At 47.5% G+C, this 22,654-nt stretch overlaps 1 protein-coding gene across 1 annotated transcript in view; it reads left to right on the top strand.

The window, feature by feature from the left end:
• The window catches only part of LOC144753633 (uncharacterized), a 79,675-nt gene extending 59,762 nt beyond the window's left edge, over positions 1–19,913 (top strand). Inside the window, exon 2 of the mRNA XM_078641261.1 lies at positions 16,750–19,913. Coding sequence (XP_078497387.1) covers positions 17,617–19,053 — 1,437 coding nt within the window. The 5' untranslated portion in view covers positions 16,750–17,616 and the 3' untranslated portion in view covers positions 19,054–19,913. The remainder of the gene's footprint in view (positions 1–16,749) is intronic.
• Positions 19,914–22,654: the final 2,741 nt, after the last annotated feature.

The raw sequence follows: 22,654 nt of genomic DNA, 5'->3' as shown, positions 1-22,654 counted from the left end.
TTAGTAACGATACTAGGAACAGGGTCCATGTCTTTCATTAGGGTTAGGTTCTATTCTAATTTTATAGTGAATCTTATTCTAAATCAAGCAGAAATTTTCCAGAGTCAGGGGATCGATGTGGTACCTTTTTCAGCTACATGTGTTAATAACTACTATGAGAACGGCTATCAACGGGTTCTGGGTCAAGCCGGCTCCTCTCAGCCCTTCGAGGACTTAAAGATTTGTGTTTCAAAAACGAAAAGGCTAGTTACACATGTTTTCCCCACACCAAGGATAATTAACAGGGGTGAAATTGAGAATGAACAGCAATGGAATTGGTTACCTAGTGCTTTATCGACCAAGGTCTCAGACAACCCAAAATTGTTTTCTCACCTTTAGCAGCTCCTTTACTATTATTTCCTGGAATGCCGCAGGCATTAATAACAATCCTGAAAAATTATTGTTCCTCTCTTCCCTGAATGCCAGTATAATCTGCATCCAGGAAACATGGTGTGTTGACAAATTGAATATCGGGAAAGATTATTTTATATTGGAGGCAGCAGCTACCCCTTCTAGTAGGGGACACGCAAAAGGGGGAATTGCGTGCCTACTAACTAATAGAATAAAGTGGAATTTTTCCCACTACGTAGATTCAAGTAATCTTTTCCAGGTAGTGACTCTTCTCAACTTAGATAATATGGGAGAAAGCAATCCCTTGGTAATAATAAATGCTTATATACCGCCTGACGATCATTTTAACGTTTTATTAAAACAAGTTTTTGCTTTTATTAAACAAACTAAGGAGACAGTCCCTTCCCCTAATTTTCTGTTAGTAGGTGATTTAAACTGCAAAGTGTCTAATCTTAGCTTGGAGCTTTTCAGAAATAAAGCAAAAGAGGAGGCTCTGTTGATTCCTCAAGCTCTTTTCCCAGGAAATATAAAAACAAATAAACGGGGTAAACTACTACTAGAAGAATTGTACATTACGGAGGGGATTATAGTTAACGGTAGGCTCCCATCCGATGTCCCCGCAAATTACACACATAGTTCAGTCCATAGTAAATCAATCCTGGACTATGTAATTGTTGATCACTGTATTTTTTCTTTCCTAAGGGATTTAGTAGTGGTAGAATCATCGCTCAGTGATCACAAGGTTATTATGTTAACTCTTTCAGTGGATCCCCCTAATTCTGACCTTTGGTCGCTTAATGGTGACATGGTCACCTTCCAAAAAACTGGAAGATGTTACTGGGATAGTAAAGCCATGAGGGGTTTGGAACCTATTCTTGAAAAAACTTTAAACAACCTAGATAATTGGCAGGGGTCTGAACTGTCTTCCTTTGAGGCCCTTAAGAAGGAGATTATCTCTGTCGTAAAAAAATCTAACATAACCAGAAGAAAAATCTCCCTCCCTAAAGCAGTTATTACCCTTAATAAGGAGATAAATAAGTTGGTGAGGGAGCAATATATAAGTGGATCAGCAGAGAGATCTCAGAAAATATCTCTCCTCAAAAGAAGGAGCAATAGGGTAAGGAAATAAAAGAAAAAAGAAAAAGAGGATTCCCTATGGATCGGTTTGCGGGAGGCTGCTGTCCATGGGAAATCTAGACAGTTCTGGACTCTTATTGGGGAGGGCTGTGGCGCAAGAGTGCGCCCCCTTCCAATTCCTATCTCGGAGCAAACTTGGGTAGATTACATTTCAAGTTTGTATGCCATGAATGACCTACGAGTGGAACTTAGGGAAATAGGTGAAGATATTTTCTCTTCAATTGAGTTCTCCTCAATTGAGTCCCCCTCTGACTTGTCTATAGAACTGGCTATCAGGGATATGCGTCCATCTGGAGCTATGGGACCGGATGAACTCCCGATATTAGTCCTGAAACAAGATCCAATATCCTGGAGCAAAATGTTATTCCCTTTATTCAGGATCTGCTATATTAAAAAAACTATCCCATTGTCCTGGAAGGGGAGCATTTTGGTGCCCATGTTTAAAAAGGGCGATAGAAACCTCCCAAACAATTATCGTCAAATAGCTCTTTTAGACGCCATTGGGAAGGTTTTTTCTAAATGTTTATTGTCCTTAATTAATGATTGGGTGGTTTTAAACCAAATCCTGCCTTTGGAACAAGCTGGCTTTCGTAAGGGGCATGGAACCCTGGATAACCTTTCCGCGCTCCAGATTATTACTGATAAATATATAAGGGTACGCGGCGGTAGAGTGTATGCGGCCTTTATAGACTTCTCCACAGCATTCGACAAGGTTGATTGTCCTCTGCTGTGGAGAAAGCTATCCGCCTTGGGTATGCCCCCCAATTGTTAGATATGATCCAGGTGCTACATACAGATACATGGTGTCAGGTTCTGCAAGGAGGTGATAGGGGTTTGTCTAAGATTATTCCTTCAATTAATGGCCTTAAGCAAGGCTGCCTCCTTGCTCCACTGCTTTTTTCACTATATATAGCAGATCTACCCGCCTCACTCTCTTCGTGTGATGGTATAGCCCCAGTCCTGGCCGGAAAGCAGATTTCATGCTTATTATATGCGGATGATATTTTAATAATGGATCTTATACCTAAAGGTCTTGCTAAACGCCTCCATGCTCTTCATCTGTATGCAAAAACCCACTGCCTAAAAATTAATGCATCAAAGAGCAAAATTATGTGTATTTCAGGCCGGAAAAAACATAAGTTTGAGAGCTTTGTCTGGTCTGTGGGATGTGATAAACTCGAGGTGGTAAAAAGTTATGTCTTCTTAGGAAAAATAATCTCAGACACCTTGAGTGATAAATCCCATATCGATAACAATGCACGGAAAGCCTTATCCCAAGGGAGAAGCTTGAGTGCATTGTACTCGGCAATGGGAAGAAGGCATTTCTCCTATTTATTGGAGGTCTTTAGGGCAAAAATTCCTTCTACCCTCTTGTATGGTCTCGAACTGGTCGACCTAAAGTATTGGGACTTTTTAAATGGGGTTGAAGGAAAATTGCTAAGAAGCGTAACCTCCATTAATTCCGCCTGCTCAGTGGCGGCTTACAGACTTGAGTTTGCCCTGCGTAGTAGCTGGGTGCAGGGCCTGGCAGCTGTAGTACGCTGGGTGGCAAGCATAGCCAGAGGAGAAGAGGGGACTATGAGATCCCTCTTAAAGGCGGAACTACTAGGAGGTTTAAGAGATCAGTTTCTAATTGTAAAGAACTTTAGGAAGGCTGTATCACTTCTACAGTTGGAAGAGAGCAGCCTCTTTTCCTTATCCGCAAGCCAGTTAAAGTTAGTCTTGAAAGAGGCTTCCTGGGATCTTACCTATAGATTGGACAGCGCCTCAATCCTTGCTAAAAAAGGTGTTAATTCCCTCACTGACTCATATGCAAGAAAATTTGTGCAACCTTATGTTACTTGGAATCTGCCCCATGGTGTCCGGAGATTCTGGTTACTATTGAGACAGGACTTGTTACCTTTAAATAATCTTCTTTTCAAATGGTATGGAGTCCCTGCAATTTGTGACTTTTGTCAATTGTCTACTCAAGATCGAATGCACGTTCTCTTCACATGTTCAGTGTTGCGCCCATTTCGTCGTAAATGGTTAAGACAAATATGCTTGCAAATGGGTATCTTAAATGTTAACTCTTTTATGTCTGCCTTATATAATCCCCCAAATGAGAGATTCTGTTTTAACATTTTTAATTTTTTCAAATGTTTTTTAGATATTTATTGAAGGATTGCCTATGATGTATGTATCTATGAATTGTGTTACATTGCGGTGATTATTGTAATTTGTCTTTTGCAATGATTGGATTTTTGTTTTGTATCGTATGTCTCTTTTATGTGGACCTCCGCGGAGTTCCAAAACATAATAAAGATTATCAGTATCAGTAGTCAGGAGGGCGCGCAGAGGGGCTTGGTTAGCCAAGTGCAGGAATCGCCACTTAGCAGCGGCATACTGTCCCCTTCCCCCACAGGGGCTATTCCAAGCACAAAGCACTGTGCACCGAATACCAAGGCCTCGGAAATCCTAGCGCCTGTTTGGTAGCACTGCCTTGATAGGTTTCAGTTTCCATACCCCGCCCACTTTCTAATTATGCCTATAAGTTAGCAGAGTGTGTCTAACAATTGATATATTCACTAATGCATTTTCGTTTATATTCTAACGTTAGTTGCTCATTTATGCGTGAGACATTATTACAGAGTGTTCTTAGCTTAGCCTGTGTGCCACCATTTTGAAGCATTCCCCTTTTCGTGCGAGTTGCACTTGCTCATTCCCCCTCCCGTAGGAATAGGAATATTCCACATGTCAGCAGTTTTGCCTCTCGGCCCACTGTTACTGAAACTACCAGCGAAACCCCTCATCACTCTGTTCTCATGTGCTGGAGATGCTCAAGCCTGGCTCCGTGTCCTTGGAGGTTGATAAGAGAATATTGCAATCCCAGGTGCAGATGCCTACTGTATGAGACCATTGTTCACCATCTCAGGGGTTCAGTACTTTTCCACAAATGGGCGTGCCTTACTCTGCTTTTTCGCATTATAATGTGTTACTGTAATGATGTGAGTCAGTCCTTCTCGGCGCACTCTTAGGGGTGAGGTCGAACAGGGCCCTCTCATATGGGAGCTTGTGGCCTAATAAACTATTTGTTTTATTCTTCTCCACTGTCCGGCTGACTTATTATTGGGTAACAATAGGTGAGTGCCGTAAGTAATCTCGGGTGGATTTGAGCCACGCTTATCAGATGGCGCCCGAACATGGACTCCGTGATTAGGACCTTTCTCACCCATAAGGGGGTAGCAGAAGGCCGGGGACCCTCTGGTCGGCACGGTGGGCCCGGGTACCCACTTGATGCCGAGCTTGGTTCTCGCAGCGCTGCCCCGCCCTGCTGATCGGAAGTGGTCCCGGTCCATGATCCTACGCCGGAGTCCAGAAGGCGGAACTTTGGAACTGACCGTGTTGGTCCAGGCAGCCGGAGGTGGAGAATGGTAGAAGTTGGTACCGCGCATAGAAGGTGAGTGGTCCGACTGTTGCTTGGAGAAGCCGGAGTGCTCCGAGGGACCGGTGCGTCTCTGGTGATTGGAGGAGCCGGCGTGCTCCTGGGGCTAGTGTGCTCCGGGGAACTCAGAGTGCAAGTGGCGCTCTGACAGACTTGGCGGAGATTGGGTGAACGTTGTTTTGTGGTCATCCGACTGGATAATACTGTAGTCGGCGGGTGGCTTGCCGCGGAGGGACCTCGGGGCTCACCCGAACCCCTAGGGTGGTGGTTCGCGGAGATGAGAACTGAGTCCCGCGTGGTGTAGCGCATGCCGATCTGTAGTGTTGCCCAGGAGACGGATGTGTTCCCCAGTCTCGGAATAGCGGGTGTGCCCTGTTCGGTCTGCGGTAGGATCCAGGTTCCCCAGGACTTGGTCGACGGGCCTTGTCCCATTTTGTAACACGTGTTTTGGTACGGATTTGAGGTAGTGTATACTGAAGTTGTGAGTGTGATCTACCGGTAAGTGAGCAAGTGTGCAAGTGTGAGTTTATCTGCTAGTGTGTGATTGTGTGAGAGCAGGATGCCGTGTTTCAGTAAATTACGGTGTTTAGGGTGCTGTGGTGATGTCTCAGACGTTAGATTGGCTGAGAGCCAACCTGCCCTGGTGGAGGGCTCTCCGAATTTCGACATGTACGTTAAGCATGGCTTACCCCCGATTTTGTTTTCTACTTTGTGGCATAAATACACCAAAGATAATGTGGATTTACAGTGGCCTTTGCTTGGCTCTTTTGATGGAGCAAAGTTAGATTATTTACAAGATAGATTTCATTACAAGACCGGAGGCTACCATTATGCATATAACTTTTAATGCAACTCCAAACAGCCGCATATGTCACAAAGCAATAGTTCCAATGGAACATTCCTAACAAAACAATTCTAGTAAGCACTAGGCAATCAGCCTCTTTTAAATGCGGCTCCAAGCAGATAAGTCATGCTTTCTCTTACTCTCTTCTGACATTGTTTCTTATGTTTTTTATCACTACTTTTAACATGTATGTATTTACTATTTATGTATTTACTTTTAACATGTATTTACTATTTACTTTTAACATGTATTTACTCTTAACAGGTAGGTATTTACCCTAATACTGTTACCTTCTCCTAATGTTAGTTGGTAAAATTGTAATGTTTACTTAAATTGCTTACTGTCCTTCACTCGGCACAGATTGTATGTTCGATTCTTTGCGGATGTGGCAGAAGGAGGTACGAGAACGGCAAATGAGGGAAGAGAAGGTGACTCAAAAGAGAGCGGCACAGACGATGGCGCAGAAAGCCAGGGAACACACTAAGAAAGAGAATGAGCAGCGAATTGAACGCGCAGATAGACGTTTTAGGCTATTGGATAATAAGAGCTATGTAGTGAGAGAAGATGACCAAGATGAGATGGAGGACATTTTGAACACCCGACCCCCTCCCCCATATGCCCCGCAGTCCTTGCACCCCGTGTTGGTGGATTCCACCTCCTCGGCGGCGGTTTCAGTTCCCCAAATGGGTGCCCCTCCCTTGTCCGGTGCACCTGCTTCCTCTGTGGCTGAACAAACTTCCCCCTCTGTCACTGCACCCCTGCTCTCTTTCTCCACGGCAAGCCCAATTGTGCCTGCTGTGCTCTCCCCGGTGTTCTCTACTGGTTCCGCTATTCCCGCTGTTTCAGCCAGTACTACCCCTCAGAGCGCGCTGCTGACTCCCACTAGAGGAGCGGGAGGCGGACTATTTACTCAGGTACGGAAGTTACTTACACGTTCTGCTGTTGGGTTGGATGAGAAGACAATGGTAGCCAATCAAGCTTGTCAATGGGCCAGAAATAACATTTATTCATTTGGAAGACATTTGGTCTACCATGAAAGACTATGAGCCTTTGATGCAGCAACATGCTTTGTGGCATATGTCGACGACATTGATAGTGTTGTGGGAACAGGGATATGGTGGGGAGGCACCAGCGATTCTCCGAGATATCAAGAATAATGCCTATAGGGCCAACACTGGAATAAAGGATGTGTTCCGTAGTCTGAGGTTCTTGTTAGAATATAGAAATGAGTTGCCAGAAGCGGGAGAACCCCATTATCCTGGGGTACACCCGATGCGTGAAGTGCATCCTATATTTCACCCTGAGGTACCCGAGATAATAGACCCTACAACACAGGTTGTGACCCGAGCTCGTATCGACGCTCATTTCCAGGAACAGTGGGTGTATACGCCCTGGAAAAGGAGCGAGGTATTAGCCTTGAAGGCTCAGTTGCCTGACTCTAGAAAGAATCCGACAGCTTATTATCGGACTGCTCCCCTGCCTTCCGCGGGAGCCTCAGCTTTGACAAACCCATTTTTTAAAACTTTACTTCATTTCCCTGCTTGCCGCCTTCAGCGGCCCCTCCCCCGGCCACGCCCACTCTTATCAGCCACGCCCACTTGGGGCTTTAAAAGGAGCTGAACACTAGCTCAGTGCATCGGACTGCTCCCCTGCCTTCCGCGGGAGCCTCAGCTTTGACAAACCCATTTTTTAAAACTTTACTTCATTTCCCTGCTTGCCGCCTTCAGCGGCCCCTCCCCCGGCCACGCCCACTCTTATCGGCCACGCCCACTTGGGGCTTTAAAAGGAGCTGAACACTAGCTCAGTGCATCGGACTGCTCCCCTGCCTTCCGCGGGAGCCACAGCTTTAGACAATCCATTTTTTAAAAACTTTATTTCATTTATACAGCGCTCGCTCGCGCTTGATTTTAAATTTACCTACCTGCCTCCTGGGACTCTCCCTTGCCTCTGTCATCGCCGCGCAGCCCAAGGTGACGCTGCAGCGGCCATCGAAATCCCTGCTTGCCGCCTTCAGCGGCCGCTCCCCCGGCCACGCCCACTCTTATCGGCCACGCCCACTTGGGGCTTTAAAAGGAGCTGAATACTAGCTCAGTGCATCGGACTGCTCCCCTGCCTTCCGGGGGAGCCTCAGCTTTGACAAACCCATTTTTTAAAACTTTACTTCATTTCCCTGCTTGCCGCCTTCAGCGGCCCCTCCCCCGGCCACGCCCACTCTTATCGGCCACGCCCACTTGGGGCTTTAAAAGGAGCTGAACACTAGCTCAGTGCATCGGACTGCTCCCCTGCCTTCCGCGGGAGCCACAGCTTTAGACAATCCATTTTTTTAAAACTTTATTTCATTTATACAGCGCTCGCTCGCGCTTGATTTTAAATTTACCTACCTGCCTCCTGGGACTCTCCCTTGCCTCTGTCATCGCCGCGCAGCCCAAGGTGACGCTGCAGCGGCCATCGAAATCCCTGCTTGCCGCCTTCAGCGGCCGCTCCCCCGGCCACGCCCACTCTTATCGGCCACGCCCACTTGGGGCTTTAAAAGGAGCTGAATACTAGCTCAGTGCATCGGACTGCTACCCTGCCTTCCGCGGGAGCCTCAGCTTTGACAAACCCATTTTTTAAAACTTTACTTCATTTCCCTGCTTGCCGCCTTCAGCGGCCCCTCCCCCGGCCACGCCCACTCTTATCGGCCACGCCCACTTGGGGCTTTAAAAGGAGCTGAACACTAGCTCAGTGCATCGGACTGCTCCCCTGCCTTCCGCGGGAGCCACAGCTTTAGACAACCCATTTTTTAAAAACTTTATTTCATTTATACAGCGCTCGCTCGCGCTTGATTTTAAATTTACCTACCTGCCTCCTGGGACTCTCCCTTGCCTCTGTCATCGCCGCGCAGCCCAAGGTGATGCTGCAGCGGCCATCGAAATCCCTGCTTGCCGCCTTCAGCGGCCGCTCCCCCGGCCACGCCCACTCTTATCGGCCACGCCCACTTGGGGCTTTAAAAGGAGCTGAATACTAGCTCAGTGCATCGGACTGCTCCCCTGCCTTCCGCGGGAGCCTCAGCTTTGACAAACCCATTTTTTAAAACTTTACTTCATTTCCCTGCTTGCCGCCTTCAGCGGCCCCTCCCCCGGCCACGCCCACTCTTATCGGCCACGCCCACTTGGGGCTTTAAAAGGAGCTGAACACTAGCTCAGTGCATCGGACTGCTCCCCTGCCTTCCGCGGGAGCCACAGCTTTAGACAATCCATTTTTTTAAAACTTTATTTCATTTGTACAGCGCTCGCTCGCGCTTGATTTTAAATTTACCTACCTGCCTCCTGGGACTCTCCCTTGCCTCTGTCATCGCCGCGCAGCCCAAGGTGACGCTGCAGCGGCCATCGAAATCCCTGCTTGCCGCCTTCAGCGGCCGCTCCCCCGGCCACGCCCACTCTTATCGGCCACGCCCACAAACTACCCTACAAAGCATGTGCTTGCACCGTACGCGCAGCGGACGGGCGCAGCGGGCGCGCCGTTTGCGCGCCGAAGGCGCGCCTAAGGCAAGCCCGTCTGCGCCCGTCCGCGCCCAGACGGGCCCTGGGCCCCGAGATGCTGCCCTTTTTATATCATACTCACCTGCTGCACTTACAACTCTGCAGCAGCCTTCTTGCGCTCTCCCATCTACAATTTGGGACCGCCTGGCATCTCTCGGCATCGCGGCCGACGTGCCCTTTCCTAGACTCTCCCATGCACCTGAGTCGCTTTCTGCACCGTCGGAAACTCGCATCCGCATACTATATCTTAATACTCGGTCTCTTCCCCAACACCACACCGATATTTTTCTCCTGCTAACCGCGGAAGACCCAGACATCTTGCTGCTCACTGAGACCTGGCTGACTGATCTTTCCCTCCCTGACATCCTGGCTGCTCTACCCCCCAACTACTACTTGCTGAACGCCAACCGGCCTCACGGCCGCCGTGGCGGCGGGGTTGCAGCAATCATCCGTAAAGACTTACCTCTCATTAAGTCTTCATCTTTATGTCTTCCTGACGTCGAAAATCTGGTAATCAGTTTGCCAACCGAAGCTGGGGCCTTGATCCTCATTGTTTTATATCGCCCCCCTACCCCCATGCCTCTGTTCCCTACCACTCTTTGTGAACAGCTCACTGCCCTAATGACTTCCTCAGCCCGTGTTGCCATATATGGCGACTTTAATTACTGGTTCAACCACGCTGATGCTGGCCCCCATGCTACCGAACTGTTTGAGGCACTTTCCAGCCTCAACCTGACACAGCATGTCACTTCTCCCACTCACACTGGGGGTAACATCTTAGATCACATTTGGACTCAGGGCATATCGCTCCTTGGTCCGATTATCTCGCCCTGTGTCTGGTCAGATCATTCACTGATTGAGTCATCTATTCTTATAAAGGGCCTGGTCAGGCCCACCCTCCAGCATGGAGGGTCCGCTCGGAACTGGAAGACTTTCGATTCACTTGCCTTCTTCTCTTTACTCGCCAAAACTTCGCCTCCACTTCTTGAGTCCTCAGATGTCAACATTATGGATGCCAATATTTCACACTGGCTAACGACGGCTAGCGACGCATGTGCACCTCTAACCCGCTTTTCTCTCTCCCATCCTAATAAGTCCCACAAATGGTACAACTCCATTTTAAAACAACAACATCTGGAGCTGCGCCGATTGGAGCGTAGATGGCGGCGCCATTACCTTGGCCCCGACAGGGAAGCATACGTGTCTGCGCGCAAAGCCTATAAAGTCGCAATCACCACTACCAAAACCACTTTTATCTCCAATAGAATTTTAACAGCTCCCAACAGATCTAAGGAGATTTTCAAAGTCCTTGGCGAACTGACATCGGACGCCAGGACACTCCCGAATCCGCCGTCTTCCTTAGAATCTTGTACTGCTTTAAACTCCTTTTTTATCGATAAAATTACTACCATCAAGAATTCCATTCCTCACTCACATTTTTCTGTTACAACAGCTCCACTTCCTGTCAACACATTTACTCTCTCTCAGTTCCCCGCGCTCGACCCGGAATCTCTTGTCAAACTGTCCACTCGCGTGAAATCTGGATCCCCTAAGGACTGTTGCCCTCCCTTTGTGCTTCGCGATATTTGTCACACCCTCCCCCACTGTATCCTCCCTTTACTTAATTCTTCCCTTAACTCAGGCATAGTCCCCAGCTCATTTAAAGAGGCCGTATTGGTGCCTCTCTTGAAAAAGCCAGGTGCCGATCCAGCTGCCCTGGCTAACTATCACCCTATTTCCCTCCTGCCCTTTCTATCTAAAATCCTCGAGGCTCATGTCACGTCCTGCCTCTCACACTTTATTGAGGAGTCCAACTTCCTGGCGCCCAACCAGGCCGGGTTCAGACCAGCCCATTCCACCGAGGCTGTGATCCTCGCTGTGCTGGACAATCTTAGACGCAATGAGGACAGAGGACTACCCCAGGCATTAGTCCTACTCGATCTATCGGCGGCATTCGACACGGTGGACCATAACATCTTAATCCACCGTGTCGAATCCGCCGGAGTCTGTGGGGTTGCCCTGTCCTGGATTAAATCCTTTCTGGAGGAGAGGTCCCAGGCAGTTAGCATGGATCCTTTTCGCGCCACCAGCGTCTCTTCATCCTGTGGAGTTCCTCAGGGATCTTCTCTGTCTCCCCTCCTCTTTAATTTATACCTCCAACCCCTCCTTCACTCCTTAGGTAAGTGGGATATCACCGTGTTCAATTACGCGGATGATTTACAAATTATTTTTCCCCTCACTTCTCCTGACGCTGTCATCAACTTCCAGACTGCCATGACACACATCCAGCACTGGATGAACCAAAACCAACTCAAGCTCAATCCGGGCAAGACTGAGCTCCTTCTCCCAGGGAGAAGTGCCCCTTTCTGGGGCCCTCAGTACTGGCCGACTGAGCTCGGAACACCTCCCTCTCCTGCCGGATGTGTTAAAAGCCTCGGAGTCTTGATTGACTCCGGGCTCACCCTCAAGGCACAGGTGAGCGCAGTAACATCTTCCTGCATGTTCCAGCTCTACAGGATACGGAAAGTCGCTCACCTTCTATCGCCCGAAGCCTTGCTGCAGGTTCTAATAGCCCAGGTGATGTCCCGGTTGGACTTCTCGAATTCAATCTACTACGGTCTCCCTAAATCTCAGCTGTCTAGGTTGCAGATCGTCCAAAACCAGGCTGCTCGGCTGGTCTTTAAAATTCCCAAATGGCAGTCGGCCCAACCTCTACTACGCCGCCTTCACTGGTTACCAGTGAACGAAAGAATCACTTTCAAGGTTCACTGTCTGGTTTTCAAAGCCCTCACAGGTCCCGCCCCTGCGTTTCTCAAGTCCCTAATCTCCTCCTACTGCCCCCCTCGTACCTTGAGGTCCACCCACCTCCAGCTCCTTGTCGTCCCCCGTTTCAAACTCTCTAGATCGGGTGGCCGCAGCTTCTCTTGTCTAGCCCCCAAGCTGTGGAACTCCCTCCCCCTCCCCCTCAAGTCATCTTGTTCCCTTCTTTCCTTCAGGAAATCCCTAAAAACACTACTTTTTCCGCACTAATTTTCTTTTTCCCTCCCCTGTCTCTCCCCCTCCCTTCTTAATCCGATTAGCGCCAGGAAACCTATGGTGACAGTGCGCTCAAGAAATTTGTTATAACATAACATAACATATTATAAAGAATTGACAGAGGCTGCTTCCTCGACGGTCATGACTTTAGCAGATATCGAATTGTTTTTCGGATTATTGGTCCCCGTGGATGTGTGGAGACAGGTGAAGGGTTCAGATCATGTAGAAGAGCTGGGTGGTACTTGGGAAGCGTTCAAAGATTGGGATAAGGAGCAAAAGCCAGGAGAGAAACCGAAGGCTGAGATACTAGCGCTGCCAGGGCGAATAATAAAGTATATGCACTCACTCATCCCACCTAAAAAGGTAGATTGGGATAAGTTGACGGCCTGCAGACAGAAGAAGGATGAGGCAGTTTCAGATTTCTTCACCCGTTTTGAGGAAACGTTCATGGATTTTAGCGGGCAGGATATATCTCAAGATGGCGGGTTGCGTCTTTTTGTTAACAGATTCGTAACGAATCTGTTGCCAGAAATATCAACCCGATTGCAAGCCTCAGAGAGTACATGGACGACATCCACTCCCTCTGGGATTTTGAGTATGGCCCAGTATTATGAGCATAGGGAAAATGAAAATAAGGACAGGCAAGAAAAGAAGGCGAAGGATTTGAAGACGAAGGTGTTATTGCAGCAAGTGGCGAAGGGACGGGGACGTGGAGCCCCGCCCATGGCGGCTGGTCGAGGAGGAGGTAGTTACGGAAGGGGAGAGAAAAGAGAGCGTTTGGGCCAGAACCAGTGTGCCAACTGCAAACAGGAGGGGCACTGGTGGAAAGACTGTCCACTGCTCCGGTCCACTGCCGGACAGGGCAGGGGACGGGGACGGGGAGACGCGAATAAGGATGGTAGACAGTCTGAAGAAGGCAGGAGACCGGGAGGGAATTACTTTGACGGGGGAAGAGACAGGCAACACTTTCAAAAGGAGGGTGACGATTGCAGAGATCGGCAGTACTATAACGATGCATACGCTATGGATGACTTGACAGGATTTTCTTATAACTAGGACAGCGTAGGGCAGAGCGAGGGACCTGTTTCTGTGGATGTTGATCAACATGGGCCTTATGTAACGGCAGACTTGTCGGGATCCCCTCAGATATTTTTAGTGGATACAGGTGCTACGAAAAGTTCTGTGGCACGTTCCCAGGTCCCAGGGGCGGCTCTGTCTGGCAAGATTAATATTTCCGTGGGATTCTCCGGTACCCCAGTGGTTAGCCCCATCTCTAAGCCTCTTGTACTTACGATTGGCCCTTTCACTGTTGACTCTCCTTTTCTTTTAACATCGAATTGTGGTGAGAATTTACTGGGTTTGGATTTGTTGAAAAGATTGAATGCTACAATTTACTGTTCTCCAGACGGTGTGTACCTCACGTTGGGTCCTTCTGTCGCGCGTGCGCAGCAGTGTTTCTCGAAAGATGAGCCCCTCCCGGTTGAGTTGGAGGGTGTTCCTGTAAGTCTGTGGGCCAGCAGCGATACTGATGTGGGAAAAATGGACATTGACCCAGTGTCCATAAAAGTTAAGGTGGGAGCAAAGTTGCCTCGGATACCCCAGTATAAAATATCTAGGGATGGGGAGAGGGCTCTGCTGCAAATAATACAGGACTTGATCCGGTCTGGGGTAGTAGAAGAAACAGATTCTAACAGTTGCAATAGCCCCATCCTTCCGATACTTAAGAGACCCTCAGGTGATGCAGGCGAGGGTACACCTGATGTCTATCGTTTTGTGATTGATTTACGCCACATTAACAAGGTGGTTGAGCCTCAGTATCCGGTGGTCTATGATATCACCACTATTTTGACCATGATACCTTCCACAGCTAAGTATTTTTCTGTACTGGACCTTAAGAATGCTTTCTTTAGTATCCCTGTGCATCCAGATAGCCGTTATCTCTTCGGATTCTCATTGGCTGGCCGCAGCTTTAGATTTTGTAGAATTCCCCAAGGTTATACGGAAAGTCCCAGTATTTATAGTCAAGCTCTGAAAGCACAGTTGGATGATTTGGAACTCCCACAGGGGAATGTCTTGTTGCAATATGTGGATGATATTCTCATTGCCTCAGACACAAAGGAAGGATGCTGTGAGTCTACTGTTAAATTGTTGCACCATTTGGCCTGTAAGGGACACAAGGTGTCTCTTCCTAAATTCCAATACTGTCGACAGGAGGTTACCTACCTCGGTCATCTCCTATCGAATGAGGGGAGAAGGCTGACGCCGGAGCGTATCAAGGCGATAACTAACATGGCTGTACCTAACACGCAGCGAGAGGTGCGTGCATTTTTGGGCATAACATCGTACTGTCGCCAGTTGCTACCTAATTATGCTTTACTAACAAAACCCCTTCTGTATTTGACTACTAAAGAAGTGCGTGAACCCCTACCATGGACTCCAGCATGTCAGGAAGCGTTTGAGTCATTAAAAACTGCTTTATGTTCTGCACCCGTCCCGGGGACACCCGATTACCGGAAGCCCTTTGTACTCTACGTGAACGAGGCGGAAGGTTGCGCGCTGTCTGTCCTAACTCAGAGTTTTGGTGGGAAACAGAGACCTTGTACTTACTTCTCTGCTATGCTTGACAACGTGGCAAGAGCATTGCCGAGCTGTCTAAGGGCTACAGCGGCTGCTGCGGTCTCGATAAGACAACCGGCAGGGCTCGTACTGGGCTCACCCCTCACAGTAATGGTACCACATGCCGTGGACATTTTGCTAAACAGGACACAGACGCAGCATTTAACTAGTGCTCGTCTAACGGGTTATGAGATGACATTATTTGCACCACATGTAACGATAAAAAGATGTGCCACCCTGAACCCAGCCACGCTATTAGCCCTCCCTTCAGATGAGAAAGACGATGAAGTCCATGATTGCTTGTTTCGGACAGAGGAGGAAACAAAAGGAAGAGTAGATTTGACAGATAAGACCCTCGATGATTCTGATGGGGAGCTGTATGTTGATGGGTCCTGTTTTAAATTAGCAGATGGTACAACAACGGCAGCATACGCAGTTACGACTTTAAAAACAGTGGTGGAGACTTCTAGAGTCCCGTACAATTCAGCTCAAGCTGCAGAGATAATAGCATTGATGCGAGCGTGTGAATTAAGTGAAGGATTGGATGTGAACATTTACACGGACAGCCAATACGCCTTTGGCGTGGCTCATAGTTATGGGAGACTGTGGGCGGAGAGGGGATTTTTGACATCACATGGACAGAAAATTCAAAATGGCCCATTGATATTACGACTGTTGACAGCTCTGACACTTCCCAAACGATTAGCTGTGATCAAGTGTAGTGCGCACAAGGCAGTAGTGGATGATGTAGGAAGAGGAAATGCATTTGCAGACCAAACAGCTAAAGAAACTGCTAGGACAAAACTTCCACAAATGTTTGTGGCAGGACCAGCTAGGTGGGTACCAGATCTTAACATGTTTGCAGACACTGTACAGAGTGTGCGGAACATACAAGAGAAAGCGACTGAGGCGGAGTTGAAACAATGGAAGGATGGAGGGGGGCGGTTGGACTCGGATGAATGTTGGACGGATGTGTCAGACAAAAGACGATGGTTGCTCCTGAATGCATACGTCCTTCCAGTAGTGACGATGGCTCATGGACCAGCTCACATAAGTGCCAAGGGAATATGTAAATTATTAGATCCGGTGTGGAATAATAAAAACATTTCCAAGGTAGCGACACATTTGGTACAGCAGTGCATGGTTTGCTTAAGACATAATCCTGGGAAGGGAACACCCGTCCCTGTAGGCAGTTTTGCACCTCCATCCTACCCCTTTGAAGTGATACAGATGGATTACATTGAAATGGAAAGGGTGAATAACCTTAAATACGTCCTTGTGGTGGTATGCTCATTCAGTAGGCGGGTGGAGGCTTTTCCAACAAAGGACTGTACAGCCATATCGACAGCTAAGATGCTGATCAAGGAGTATTTTAGTAGGTATGGTTTACCCAGGGTGATCTGGAGCGATAACGGCACGTCCTTCAATGCTGAACTGATGAAACAGATCTGTAAGGGATTACAAATCTCTCAAAAATTCCACGCAGCCCATCATCCACAGGCGGCGGGTTTGGTTGAAAGATTTAACGGTACATTGAAGCTCAAAATGGCCAAGATACAGGAGAGTACAGGGCTGCGTTGGCCAGACGCGCTTCCCCTTGCCTTGCTTTCCACAAGAGTAACAGTGAATTCTAAGACAGGAGTTTCCCCCATGAAGTTATATTTGGCAGGCCCGTCAATGTGTGGGGTGTTCCTAGACCCAAATGTTTCTCAGAGATTGAATATCCTTTGTTGACAGATTATCTGTACGCTTTGACTAAAGATCTTCGTTCTATTCATCAGCAGGTAGCAGACACACTGAAGCCATTGCCTGAGGGGCCTAGTCACAACATCCACCCAGGGGACTGGGTCGTGGTGAAGAATAACCAGCGGAAGTCCTGTTTGGAGCCTAGGTGGTCCGAGCCGAAGTTGGTGCTCCTCACCACCCGCACCGCACTTCGAGTGGAGGGTCGGAAGGCGTGGACGCATGCCTCTCACGTGAAGAAGGTACCCCCTTCCTCTACCCTATGATGCGTGGGTACGAGGTGGCGTTGCAGATCACGAGACCGAAAGCGTTCCTCGATATCTTCCCTTCTCTGATGCTTTACTGACGGAGGAGGAACACAACGAGAACGCGCGGAGGCCAGCCCTGAGTACAAGTAGCGAGGCTTCTTTTGGTCCCAGTGTACAAACAACAGAAGCCGCCTCTTTTGAAAGTGATTCCTAATTTTGTTCACAGATCCTGAAGTGCGAGGGAGCACTCGCTATAACTTGCGGCCCAGGAAAGAGAGGCGAAAGAACTGAGCACTGGAAGAAGGGCTAAGGTAGGGGTTAGGAGTGGACTATATTGAACAGGTTAGTCTAGCGATAGGGATGGACTGCTGAAAGAGCCCTGGTGCACTATTGAGACACTGCTGAACGGGATGCTAGAGTTGTGTGTGGGCCCAGGTTCAGTGCTCCTGAGTTGCTGCAGTTGTGCGACTCCGTCGAGGGATTAGGGTTTGCGAGACTGAAAGCCTGCCTATGAGGCTTTAACGGACATAGGGAGAAGAGCCCTTTTGAAGGGTGAAGCACCCCTCTGGCCGGTTTTGGAGTGTCTGGAACATTTTAGAAGTACCCCCTTAGTGTTTGGAACTTTTAGGACATCCCTTGGTTCGTTCAGTAGGTGAAATGTATACCTTTGGCCGCCCCATCCCCGAGGAGGAACAGCCTTTCGCTGCTCCTCGCAGACCAGAACCATATTCACAGTGGTATGCCCTACCACGAAAAGGCAAAATAGTGGTTATTGTGGTGTTCATTATTATATTCTTGATAATACTTGGAATACTGTTCTTTCTAGATGAAGCTTACCCTGTCTACAAACTGGTTCCTACTCCCTCTCCCTTACCAGAGCATAATATGATTACTGTTGATTATGGTGAACACGGCATGAGGAAGGGCTACCGTGATAATGTCTTCATAAAAACTTTACATCATGCTCATGCTGTGTATAATGTGACAGATTGCTGGGTCTGGGGGTTGCTTCCTTCTGCTGCATATAAGAAGGACAGGTTACTGGCACTTCAATTGACTCCTGTGAATAGCTGTGTGGGCTGGTATACTCTGATTGGGATGGTAAAGTTCTTTCAGCAGCCTGATTCTCTGACTCCCCGGCTCCCTGACACTAGGTCGACACTGACAATGCGAGTACGCTCATTGCCACCTTCATCCCTTGGACGGTTATTTACTGACGGACGTTTTGACCAAACATTCTTAGAGACATGCTGTAAGAAGGTAGAACGATTTGGGATGCCTAACGACACTGACAAAGTGAGGGAAAGCTTCTTGCAGTTGAACTCTTCTCTATCATACAGACACCCTCCTGCAGCAAACAGTAGTGGTCACTCTTTGGTACCCTTAGCGACGGTGGGGCCTTCACCTTACTTTTGTATCCAGGGTAGAGGTCCGATTAAAGTGGGTGACAGCCTTTGCAATGTGACTGCCTCGATTCGCCTGCCCCTCAGTCCTTCAATGGTTACTCCCCCAAATATCTATTTTGTATGTGGAAATAATGGGTATTTGTGGTTGCCTGAGGGTTGGGGTGGAACATGTTACTTGGCGTACTTACTTCCACCTGTTTATGTGGCACCTTCAGATTATCATAAAACTCACCGGAGATTTGCCATCATGCAAGGACTGCGCAAAAGGAGGGACCTCCAGGTGGAGGACGTCGATCGGACTGACACTTCTGGGCAGCAATTCACAGATTTCTCGAAGGGTTTGTTACCATTCTGGGGTCCTATCTTTAACAGTAGAGCCATTAGACGTCTGTCGAGGGTGATGGAAAAGGTGGTGACTACGGAGGCTGACATTGCAGCCAATATGTCTCTTGAGATGCAGGCTATGAGGTTATTTACGATCCAGAACAGGATGGTGCTTGACGTCATCCTTGCAGATAGGGGTGGAGCTTGTCGCGTCATCGGGACTTCTTGCTGTGTGTATATCCCTGACTCCGCCCCGACAGTTAATTTAGCTGTACAGAAACTCCATAGGTTGGCAGCCGAACTCCATCAGGACACCGGTACCTGGTCCTTGCAGACATGGTTGTGGGGTATTTTCTCCTCCTGATGTTGGAAAATACTGATGGGTTTAGTGGGAGTAGTTGGTGTCCTTCTGACATGTTGCCTTTGTGTGTATTGCCTTCCTCCATGCTGCTCTATGTGTGCCAGTAACATACGAGTTTCTAAAAGACGGACAAAACAATTCCCTGTTTCCAACGATCTTGAACTTTATGATCCCCGCTGGCTGATGCTTATCGATGATGATGTTCTTGATTAGCATGCTATACTGGCCCTTAGACTCGATGTAAAGATTCTCCTTTTGGCTAATAAAGGTATCATTTATGTTAGCCACACTTGCTAAAAGGAGGGTCTGATAGGTTTCAGTTTCCATACCCCGCCCACTTTCTAATTATGCCTATAAGTTAGCAGAGTGTGTCTAACAATTGATATATTCACTAATGCATTTTCGTTTATATTCTAACGTTAGTTGCTCATTTATGCGTGAGACATTATTACAGAGTGTTCTTAGCTTAGCCTGTGTGCCACCATTTTGAAGCATTCCCCTTTTCGTGCGAGTTGCACGTGCTCATTCCCCCTCCCGTAGGAATAGGAATATTCCACATGTTTGCAGTTTTGCCTCTCGGCCCACTGTGACTGAAACTACCAGCGAAACCCCTTATCACTCTGTTCTCATGTGCTGGAGATGCTCAAGCCTGGCTCCGTGTCCTTGGAGGTTGATAAGAGAATGTTGCAATCCCAGGTGCAGATGCCTACTGTATGAGACCATTGTTCACCATCTCAGGGGTTCACTACTTTTCCACAAATGGGCGTGCCTTACTCTGCTTTTTCGCATTATAATGTGTTACTGTAATGATGTGAGTCAGTCCTTCTCGGCGCACTCTTAGGGGTGAGGTCGAACAGGGCCCTCTCATATGGGAGCTTGTGGCCTAATAAACTATTTGTTTTATTCTTCTCCACTGTCCGGCTGACTTATTATTGGGTAACAATAGGTGAGTGCCGTAAGTCACTCGGGTGGATTTGAGCCACGCTTATCAGCCTGTCAGATCTCACTGCAAGGCTATAATGCCCAGCATTAGGCACCAGGCCACAAATGAGGTTGGGGAGAACCAGGGTGGCCATTCCCCCCCAGGCCGGGTCAGGGAGAGGAAAGAGACAAAAGACATGTCCCACAGCTCTGCACAGTGCCACTCCTCATTAATTGCAACTGACTCGGATTCAAATGATACAGCATCTCCAAGCAGTTAAAGCCATTACATTCTCTCAACTCAGCCAAAAATGTGCATGAAATTCAGCTCTCTTAAAGACGCAGGCTCCATTCTTTTTTCAAGCAATTCCATCCTCAAGGGCCTGCAAACCCCTCTTCTACCTTTACAACCACAGCTCTTATCACTCCTTCCACTGCCGCAGGAATAGGCCTGTCCTTGCACCGAAGAACCGGCTAGCCCACTTCCACTATCACACAGCAGCTCACTGGAAAATTCACTTGTCTTGACATCAAGCACAACTGCTCTAGTCTCATGCTGCCAATCTTGTTCCAAACAGCCTGGGACCTCAATCACAATGATGGAAACAGTGAATCAAAATCTGCTTCCAACTGGGCAACTAGGGTAACCATGAACCTTGCCACTGATCATTCAAAATTCAGCACCACATCAAGACCAAAATAAGCTCCAAGCCATAACTCTCCCAACAATGGACCCAGCGTTTGATCTGGCTTCACCATCGGTGTAGTGAATGAGCCACTTTAGTGGTCTGATGTCCTGTGATGACCCTCCATCACCACCATTGTGTACTGACTTTAGTGTGCTATGTTACCTTAGCCTTAATATAGGATGGTCTTGCATATGCCTATTTCTCTTCTGTTCTATACTCTTGCTGTCTTTCAGTAGAATAATCTTGCCAAACAATAGAAGGTATGGGATGTTGAGGTGCAGTGTTGTTGGTGATGGTGCACACATGTGCTCCATAGTGGATACTGAGGGATTAAGTGCATAGTTTTATTTGAGTCAGGTGAATTATGACTTTAGCCTATTGGCTTTGACGTGGTCTAATATTATTCTGTTTTTCAAGTTTGAATCTATTAGTTTAGCTGCTTCAGTTGTAAGGTTTCCTGGACTGACAATTTATAATGTTAGGGCTATTAGTAGACTGGCTTGTCTTATGATTAAGTCTGTTAACCACACCTTGATAGCTTTATCTGATTTCCTGCTTGATATGAGTGGTGTTAGACAAGCTATTTTGCAGCATGGGGTTGTTATTGATTTCCTGCTATTGAAATGTTGCTTTGGTCTTTTTAATCATTCTAAATCTATCTAGTCTCATACTACTGCTATGCATGATTGTCATCTGCAGTTCAATAGATCCTTGATAAAGAACTGTGGGATTAGTTCCTTGGGTGGTTACCTGATGCTTTGTTTTATCTTGGGTGGTGTATCTTTTAGTCATCTGTTTTTAGTTGCATTATGCTGTTGTATTCAATGTGTGCCTTGTCTTTTACATTCTGTCAGTTATGTTTCTTATTATTTCAGTAATCGTTTGCATATTGTTTGAAGCTTCGATGGTGTTGGACAATGGTCATGGGTAGAATGTAGTGACAGAGGTATTTTCAAATGATTGGGTCGGTTATGACCGTTGCCCACCACCATCTCAGCATATTTTAGCCTAATATAGTGATATTAAGGCCTGTTTCTGACTTTACCTTGTTTTATGGCAGTGCTGAATATTGCCTTTGACATGCTTTCATGTTATCTTGCTTTGCAATTCATATCATCACGTAGACATAGTGATGTGTATACCTCAAGCGGCTTGCCTATTGGCTTTGGCATGATCTTATGCCTTCTTGCATACTAATTTTGGCTCTTTGCAGGAGTAGAGGCCTATGCTTGAGCAACTCCATATTCTAAACTGCAGCCATCTTCTGAGCCTCTTTAGGTGAGAGGTTATATTTTTGTTTCCATGTGTTGTTCACCAGCAGTGAACCAGAGAGGACCGGTTCTTATCAGAGGAATGTGCTCACTCGATGCCGGAGTTATAGCAAAATGCTTGGCCAGCTGCTTGTTGTGCTCTCTTGGTATGAGGTGGTACAGGAATCCAGTGAGAACTGTAGGCGGAGTTTGCTAGAAACTTCGATGGAGAGCTGCATTCTATATTAGAAAAAGGGGGTCCGAGAGAGGGTGAGATGCTGGTTTGGTGGTTTTGGCAGTCTGGTAATACATCACGGTGCAGTTGTGTTTGTGGAACAGAGAGTCCTGACCCAACCAGAGAGGGAGAGAGAGACGGACCCTTCTTCGAATGCAAGATGCCTAAGATTATGGTGAGGTGTTCCATGTATATCTAACTATATCTAACTATGTCTTTTATTTTCAGGCTCTATGTATGTGTCGGTGATTGCTACAAATGTTTACTGTGATGTTTAGTTATTTCTTTCTCTTGACATCCTATTATCTTGAAATAAAGAAACCTTAGAGCATATAATTTGTCTTTATTCCTTGTGAGGGAAGGTCGTGCCCCTTTTTTACCATGTACTTACAGAGGGATGGGCGATTCCACTCTAATGGGTAATTGTTGATACGGGAGGGAAATCGGCTCCCATCAGGGATGTCTAAATTCTAATTATTCTATCCAATACATTGCTAGGAGGAGCATGC

The sequence above is a fragment of the Lissotriton helveticus genome, chromosome 5_1 (genome assembly GCF_964261635.1).
Source record: "Lissotriton helveticus chromosome 5_1, aLisHel1.1, whole genome shotgun sequence".
Classification (NCBI taxonomy): domain Eukaryota; kingdom Metazoa; phylum Chordata; class Amphibia; order Caudata; family Salamandridae; genus Lissotriton; species Lissotriton helveticus.
The sequence above is the reverse complement of the archived record's forward strand: the minus strand, read 5'-3'. Positions and strand labels throughout refer to the sequence as shown.